The sequence below is a fragment of the Salvelinus sp. IW2-2015 genome, linkage group LG5 (genome assembly GCF_002910315.2).
Source record: "Salvelinus sp. IW2-2015 linkage group LG5, ASM291031v2, whole genome shotgun sequence".
In the NCBI taxonomy this organism is placed as follows: domain Eukaryota; kingdom Metazoa; phylum Chordata; class Actinopteri; order Salmoniformes; family Salmonidae; genus Salvelinus; species Salvelinus sp. IW2-2015.
In genome coordinates, this window is record NC_036844.1 from 22,040,708 (window position 1) to 22,049,531 (window position 8,824).

At 42.3% G+C, this 8,824-nt stretch overlaps 1 protein-coding gene across 1 annotated transcript; it reads left to right on the top strand.

The window, feature by feature from the left end:
• The first annotated feature begins 1,473 nt into the window (after positions 1-1,473).
• On the top strand, positions 1,474-6,420 carry LOC111964053 (endothelial differentiation-related factor 1 homolog). Its single transcript, XM_023987731.2, has 5 exons — positions 1,474-1,759; positions 2,209-2,260; positions 2,406-2,566; positions 5,789-5,882; positions 6,039-6,420. The coding sequence occupies exons 1-5, from the start codon at positions 1,682-1,684 to the stop codon at positions 6,098-6,100; spliced, it is 447 nt and encodes a 148-aa protein (XP_023843499.1). The 5' UTR covers positions 1,474-1,681; the 3' UTR covers positions 6,101-6,420.
• Positions 6,421-8,824: the final 2,404 nt, after the last annotated feature.

Sequence of the window (8,824 nt, forward strand, 5' to 3'; positions counted from 1 at the left end):
ATGGTTGGCTCTACAGCTGTACATGTATTACCAGCCTAGGGTTAGAGTTATGGTTTAGTTGTTTCTATAGCTTTAAGTACAATGTATTACTAGGGTTATGGTTTTGGTTTGTGCTACAGCTCTAAGTACAATGTATTACCAGTCTACGGTTAGGGTTGAGGCAAGGGTTAGGGTTGAACCGGGGTGTGGACATGAAGTTGGGGTGTGGACATGAAGTTAGGGTTAGGATGGACATTAGCCTGGCTGATGCGACCCATGTGGTACACAGCAGACTTGGAGGAGGACTTCGAGTTTGTATCAGCCAGACTAGCTGGACATGGGACAAGAGGAACGTGTGGAGAGATGGCAGATGACAGGGCATGGCTCAACCCTAATCCTAACTCTACACCTTCAAATAGAGGCTCCTCCACTCCACCTCTGAATTCCCAATCCAGTGGAGACTGCTGAGGGGAGGATTACTCATAATAATAGTTGGAATGGAGTCAGTGGAATGGTATCAAACAAGTGATTTCCATGTGGTTGATACCATTCAATTGACTCCATTACAATCATTATTATGAGCCATTCTCCCCTCAGCAACCTCCACCCATGTTTATATTGCTACAGTACATTGTATGGATACTTAATATCAACCACTATTACATTATGAATACGGGATACTTTTTAACATCAACCAATTAATACTGGTAATCACAATAACCCCAGCCAATAAGTCAAATTTGGCTATATCGTAAAAAATGAATGAAAGCAAAAATGTGCTCTATGATCAAAATTTAACATTAGGCATAAAGTAAACACTGTGGTTAAGGTTAGGGTTATTACTTTGTTACGGTAACTACTGACGTTCATGTAACATCAACCTATGAAGACTGGAAAACTAACATTTTACCCTGCACTACTTGAAGAAACTAAGAAAATACATTAACATTAACTGTATTTTTTGTGTATAGCATCCAGAAACAGTTTTGCATTTATTTTGGCATTGTCTATATGTAAAGAAATTATGGCAAGATATTCATAGTTTTATCATTGTTAATATTCTTGATGACTTTTGTTTGTTATGTGAGAATGTGCTGCTCGGTTTCTTTAACTATAATAAGTATAAAGAAAAACAATTTTACCTCATAAATCTAATTGTGCTAATGGAAAATATTAATACATGTAAATTCACTAATAAAAAAAACATCTTCCATGTTTTGTATAAGGAATTCGAGCAGTACATTAAGACCATTCTACATTCTTCTAATGAAAAAGCTGTTAAAACAATCAATACGTGCGTATATTTTAAGGTCTTTGTATAATATGTAATTTGTTGTAACCCCTTGAATATTGTATCATTGTCTTTTTGTATACTTCTTGTATGTATACAGGTAGGTGTTTCTGCAATAAGAAAAAACAGATAATTGACATTTCCTTTGTTCTCAAGCACTTCCTTTTAAACAGCAGAGGTCACTGTAGCTCTAGATTGACATATCTATGAGGTTGTTTTGAATAAAGCTTTGGATTTGAAAGAAGCGTGGGTGTTTGTTATTAGTTCGTCGTTTGTTGTTGTTGTCAAAGGAAGCGTAGGAAAGAAGTAGCCTTACGTCGGCAGATATCGTTTTGATACCCAGGCATTTAACGTTAGCTTTATTTTTGTATAATTATTGTCGTTACGGCTATCGAATAATTCCTGGAAACAATGGCAGAAAGCGACTGGGACACCGTGACGGTTTTGAGGAAGAAGGGTCCGACTGCTGCGCAGGCCAAATCTAAGCAGGTAGCTAGCTGCTAGCTAGAGCAGCTAGCATTAGCCACTTAGCATGTGAACCTGAGAAACAACTCGATATATTGTAAATAAATATGCGATTTAATTAATCATACCACTGGGCCCATGTAGGCTGTACACTGTCACTGGCAGGGAAGCTTGCTAATAAATCCCGGGGATTTGATTGTGACCTCGCCTCTCCCTGGCGTTTCCTGCTCGGTAAAACGGTCGACGTGGACAGAAATAGCAACTATGTGGGTTGGCGTCTAATCATTTGACTGACGTCGATGAATTGGACTTTTATCAAACATTTTCTGCGTTTTTCGTAGCCTGTGTTTTGATTCTGTGTTGGATAAGCCCCCCTGGCCTGGCCTACTCGTCAGCTATACTAGCTAACTAAATATCCCTGTGTTATGGAACGATGTAGAGTACATTTGAATAATGTGCCATGTTTTTTCTAGGCTATCACAGCTGCACAGAGACGTGGAGAAGACCTCGAGACTACTAAGAAATGTAAGCCTTGTTCTATATAGCAATACATGCTAGGTGCAATCCACCAACTCCCCTGCTGGGAAGTCTGGGACATGAAGGATTGATTTCTGAATTAAATAATGTTATGGCTTGTTTATGCTTACCATGCCAATTAATGTCTCCACAGGGTCTGCAGGGCAGAACAAGCAGCACCTGATGACCAAGAACACGGCCAAGCTGGACCGTGAGACGGAGGAGCTGCAGCACCAGCGGGTCTCCCTGGAGGTGGGCAAGGTCATCCAGCAGGGCCGCCAGAACAAGGGCCTCACCCAGAAAGACCTAGCCACTGTGAGTAATGCTACCGCAAACCCATATGACATTAAGATATTGGTGCATTTCTGTGGCTTCCTCGTCTCATCTGCACTCATCTAAACGCAGTGTAGGTGAAAATTATGTCCAATACTTTCACATCAGTACATATGAGGATGGGAGGACACTTTGAAGATGCCTCCAATGTATGAATACCTTAAGAGATGGCCTCAGTGATTTTATTTTTATTTCACCTTTATTTAACCAGGTAGGCTAGTTAAGAACAAGTTCTCATTTGCAACTGCGACCTGGCCAAGATAAAGTAAAGCAGTGTGACACAGACAACAACACAGAGTTACACATGGAGTAAACAATAAACAAGCCAATAACACAATAAACAAGTCAATGACACAGTAGAAAAAAGAAAGTCTTATATACAGTGTGTGCAAAAGGCATGAGGAGGTAGGCAATAAATAGGCCATAGGAGCGAATAATTACAATTTAGCAGATTAACACTGGAGTGATACATGAGCAGATGAAGATGTGCAAGTAGAGATACTGGTGTGCAAAAGAGCAGAAAAGTTTATAAAATAAAAACAGTATGGGGATGAGGTAGGTAGATTGGGTGGGCTATTTACAGATGGACTATGTACAGCTGCAGCGATCGGTTAGCTGCTCAGATAGTTGATGTTTAAAGTTGGTGAGGGAAATAAGTCTCCAACTTCAGCGATTTTTGCAATTCGTTCCAGTCACTGGCAGCAGAGAACTGGAAGGCGGCCAAATGAGGTGTTAGCTTTGGGGATGATCAGTGAGATATACCTGCTGGAACGTGTGCTACGGGTGGGTGTTGTTATCGTGAACTGAGATAAGGTGGCGCTTTACCTAGCATAGACTTATAGATGACCTGGAGCCAGTGGGTCTGGCGACGAATATGTAGCGAGGGCCAGCCGACTAGAGCATACAGGTCGCAGTGGTGGGTGGTATAAGGTGATTTGGTAACAAAACGGATGGCACTGTGATAGACTGCATCCAGTTTGCTGAGTAGAGTGTTGGAAGCTATTTTGTAGATGACATCGTCGAGGATCGGTAGGATAGTCAGTTTTACTAGGGTAAGTTTGGCGGCGTGAGTGAAGGAGGCTTTGTTGCGAAATGATGTTTAATATGAGTCTGGAAGGAGAGTTTACAGTCTAGCCAGACACCTAGGTATTTATAGTTGTCCACATATTCTAGGTCGGAACCGTCCAGGGGGGTGATGCTAGTCGGTCGGGCGGGTGCGGGCAGCGAACGGTTGAAAAGCATGCATTTGGTTTTACTGGCGTTTAAGAGCAGTTGGAGGCCACGGAAGGAGTGTTGTATGGCATTGAAGCTCGTTTGGAGGTTAGWTAGCACAGTGTCCAAGGAAGAGCCAGAAGTATACAGAATGGCGTCGTCTGCGTAGAGGTGGATCAGGGAATCGCCCGCAGCAAGAGCAACATCATTGATATATACAGAGAAAAGAGTCGGCCCGAGAATTGAACCCTGTGGTACCCCCATAGACTGCCAGAGGTCCGGACAACATGCCCTCCGATTTGACACACTGAACTCTGTCTGCCGATAAGAATACGGTGATTGACAGAGTCGAAAGCCTTGGCCAGGTCGATGAAGACGGCTGCACAGTACTGTCTTTTATCGATGGCGGTTATGATATCGTTTAGTACCTTGAGCGTGGCTGAGGTGCACCCGTGACCGGCTCGGAAGCCGGATTGCACAGCGGAGAAGGTACGGTGGGATTCGAAATGGTCAGTGATCTGTTTATTAATTTGGCTTTCGAAGACTTTAGATAGGCAGGGCAGGATGGATATAGGTCTGTAACAGTTTGGGTCTAGGGTGTCACCCCGTTTGAAGAGGGAGATGACCGCGGCAGCGTTCCAATTTTTAGGGATCTCGGACGATACGAAAGAGAGGTTGAACAGGCTGGTAATAGGGGTTGCAACAATGGCGGCGGATAGTTTTAGAAGGAGAGGGTCCAGATTGTCTAGCCCAGCTGATTTGTATGGGTCCAGGTTTTGCAACTCTTTCAGAACATCTGTTGTCTGGATTTGGGTGAAGGAGAAGCTGGGGAGGCTTGGGCGAGTAGCTGCGGGGGGGGGGGGGGCTGTTGGTCGGGGTTGGAGTAGCCGGGAGGAAGGCATGGCCAGCCGTTGAGACATGCTTATTGAAATTGTCGATTATCATGGATTTATCAGTGGTGACCTTGTTACCTAGCCTCAGTGCAGTGGGCAGCTGGGAGGAGGTGCTCTTGTTCTCCATGGACTTTAGTGTCCAAAAACTTTTTGGAGTTAGAGCTACAGGAAATGTGATGATTGACATTTCAACAGTTTGACTGTACAGTGCATTCGGAAAGTATTCAGACCCCTTCCCTTTTTCCACATTTTGTTACTTTACAGCCTTATTCTAAAATGTATTAAATCATTTTTTCCCCCTCAATCTACACACAACACCACATAATGACAAAGTGAAAACAGGTTTCTAGAAATTGTAGCTTATTTATTGAAAGTAAAAAACGGATACCTTATTTACTTAAGTATTCAGACCCTTTGCTATGAGACTTGAAATTGAGCTTAGGTTCATCCTGTTTCCATTGATTGTCCTTGAGATGTTTCTTAAGTCCACCTGTGGTAAATTCATTTAAATTAAATGGACATGATTTGGAAAGGCACACACCAGTCACCACAGTTGACAGTGCATGTCAGAGCAAAAACCAAGCCTAGAGGTCGAAGGAATTGTCTGTAGAGTTCCGAGACAGGATTGTGTCTAGGCACAGATCTGGGGAAGGGTACCAAAACATTTCTGCAGCATTGAAGGTCCCCAATAACACAGTGGCCTGCATTATTCAATTAAAGAAGTTTGGAACCACCAAGACTCTTCCTAGAGCTGGCCGCCCGGCCAAACTGAGCAGTCGGGCGAAGAAGTGCCTTTGTCAGGGAGGTGACCAAAAACCCGATGGTCACTCTTACAGAGTTCCTCTGTGGAGATGGGAGAACCTTCCAGAAGGACAAGCATTTGCAAAAATGTCTAAACCTGTTTTTGCTTTGTCATTATGGGGTGTTGTGTGTAGATTGAGGGGAAAAAACTATTTAATCAATTTTAGAATAAGGCTGTAACAAAATGTGGAAAAAGTCTAGGGGTCTGAATACTTTCTGAATGCACTGTAGGTCTAAATAGAATAACGTTTTTAGGTCACAGATTTTTGCTGACATCTCTTTTGGCTTTCACTTTCAGAAAATCAATGAGAAGCCTCAGGTCATTGCTGACTATGAGTGTGGGAAAGCAATTCCCAACAATCAGGTCATGGGAAAGATTGAGAGAGCAATCGGTGAGTGGAATCTGGGAAAGACTCACACGGACCTTTTTCCGAATCAACCCCTATGTTTAATCAGGTCTCGGAGTAGTATGCCACCTTATTCATCTGTACTTTGGATTTTACCATTGGTACTTTTTTTGTCTGACGTCGCAACTTTTTGGTTCACAGGTTTGAAACTGCGCGGGAAAGATATTGGACTGCCCCTGGAGGCAAAACCCAAGAAGAAATGAGGACAAAGCCTCGAAATCAGCCCCCCCCTTCCCCATGTACCCCACTTTCATCCCCACGTCCCCTTCCATTATCCCCACCTCCCTACTCCGCTATGACCCTGCCTCCCTCACCCCTCCAACCACCCCCCCTCCTCTACCTGGGCTGATCTCCACCTGTCCTGCTACAGGACCTGGTGATCCACCACGTTACAAGCTGCATATACTGACAAGTCATCACAAAATACTTCTTATAAGCAATTGAATGCATTGCAAAACTTGCAAACCAAAAGTGCTGTGAAATGTAATTTTTATTTAGTTCGCTACTGCTTTGGTATTAACTTATTTTGGGACTAGGTGAATTTTACCATGGCCATGTGCATCGATTTTACTTTTTCTCGGAGCATGTTCTTTATCCATTTCGTAAGTGCTTGTTTGCTGCCTTTTCAGACACATTGTATATTAGGTCATTACAATATGAACATGTCCTGCTGTAGCTTGGTTTTGATTTTAAAATAAAGTTTGGCAGTCTACTTGTCATCTGATGGTTATTTAGAATGTTTTCTTCAGTTTTACATTAGAAAAGGCCTTGAAATAAGATATTTTGGTGTCCTATGTTGTTACTAGCAGTAATTAAAACCAGTCTGGCCCTGTACTCACTCAGGTTCTACAATTGATGTACAACCCATTTGATACAACCAATATTTTTTATGAGTTTGTCTGCACAAAAGCACTATGCCAAGTAAAGGGAAGTTAAACTATTTGTATGGGTGAGTTATGAGTAGGGCCATGAGTTGTATGTAAAATGTAGCTCGCATAGAGGTTGAACTGCATTAGAACTGTCACAAGTGGCTCCCCATTATACCTAAAGTGGACATTGCCATTGGCTGCATGGAGTTGCATTAACAGAAATCCCATGCAGTCTTGTTTACAAGTTTGAACACTGGAACGTGATGTAATCTACAACTTGATTAGGATGATTCATGATTTTTCTATATAGCCTACACTTTCTCGTTCTGAACATTAACGCGGGAGTGGCTTCATGACAATGATCGCAAGAGCAGCTGCTCACCGATTTGATGGTTTCAACTCAGTTCCACCTAGACACCGACAAAACATCCACTATGCTGGTGTCTGCTATGGCCGGTTAACGCTAAATCTGATTGAGGGCTCTGTTCAATCTGTAAAACTGAAGCGTTACAGATTTGGTGTAAGGTCATTTCCAATTAAGCCGACATAAGCAGTTTAACGTGAACGCAGTCTCCTAAAGTGGGAACATTGCCTTTAAATTTCAATCATGCTGTAAAGCTGAACTTCCGCAATGCGGATTGAATAGTGCCCTTAAAGCGGCAATAAGCAGAAGAAATAATAACAAAGCAACCTCAACTGTTGGGTACCACAGTTGAATTAAGCTCATGAGGCATTTATAAGTTATATTCTTTAAGAATCAATGGGTACATATTCATTTTTAAGATCAAAAATGAATGTAGCAACTGCTAATTGCCCCTTTAATCTAGACCTTAATTAGTTTAATTTAACATTGTTATATTTCCTGTTGTGCCTAAAGCAAGGACAATATCGATATTGTATCTTGCTCTGTGACCTGGTAACTGAGCCTACCTTAAGGCTAAATAATATTGATCAGGCATTTGGCTTAGGTGGCTTATAATGCCAGTCCTTGATTTGTTTTCAGCCAAACGGCAGCCCTGCCAGTGCCACTCTATAATGTCGAGGGATGGGGATCTAGACAGTAGGCCCCTAAAACTCAACTCTGGACCATTTTTTCGTTGTTCACCTGTAATCAGGGACTGATTTAGACCTGGGACACGAGGTGGGTGCAATTAATTATCAGGTAGAACAGAAAACCAGCAGACTCTGGACCTCGTATGGTAAGAGTCAGTGGAGGCTGGTGGGAGGAGCTATAAGAGGACGGGCTCATTGTAATGTCTGGAATGGAAGGTGGTGGTTTCCACGTTTGATAGCGTTCCATTTATTCCATTCCAGCCATTACAATGAGCTATCCTCCTATAACTCCTACCACCATTCTTCACTGGTAAGAGTTGAATACCCCCTCGCCCCAACCTGGGCTTGAACCATTCAACCTCAAAGTATCGTTGCCTATCGCTCCACAAAAGCTGCTGTCCTTGCAGAGCAAGGGAATCAACTACTTCAAGGTCTCAGAGCAAGTGACGTCACCGATTGAAATGCTACTAGCGTGCACCGCTAACTAGCTAGCCATTACACACTTGTTACACCGACGTAGGCTATAGATAGCAAACGAATGCCGTTTTTTTGTAGGCACTAACTCCGTCATGGTTCGTTGGACAAAGCCTATGGGAAAATGAATGGAGATCTTATACATTTTATTCTTTGAGATAATCTTCATCAACTGTCACATTTTGTGAATTTTGGAGCATTTGTGTAATCGAAAAAAAGCACATCAAGGCTACATAATTCATAAAGGTCATCTTAACTAACAATGTATAGGGTGGTGCACAATTGGCCCAGCGTAATTAAAAAATATATATAATTGTAACTCATAGAACAAAACGTATAAGATCTCCTTAAGCCTCTGTTAACCTCAGACCTTATTTTCTGAGTTTATCCAAAACCCCTATTATTTCTACATTAATTTCCCCCTATGAATGGCTGAATAAACCAGTGGTAACTCATTTCATTTTTTTAAGACTACAAACTGGCAAGCTCTTTTGCCATGAGGCATTTATAAGCCATTGAACAGCGGTATAT

What these genes read in the sequence shown, in the direction of transcription:
- LOC111964053 (XM_023987731.2), top strand. Translation starts at nt 1,682, where the DNA reads ATGGCAGAAAGCGACTGGGACACCGTGACGGTTTTGAGGAAGAAGGGT. An exon ending in CGCAGGCCAAATCTAAGCAG is followed by an intron (nt 1,760 to 2,208) that starts GTAGCTAGCTGC and finishes TGTTTTTTCTAG; the next exon opens with GCTATCACAGCTGCACAGAG. An exon ending in CCTCGAGACTACTAAGAAAT is followed by an intron (nt 2,261 to 2,405) that starts GTAAGCCTTGTT and finishes ATGTCTCCACAG; the next exon opens with GGTCTGCAGGGCAGAACAAG.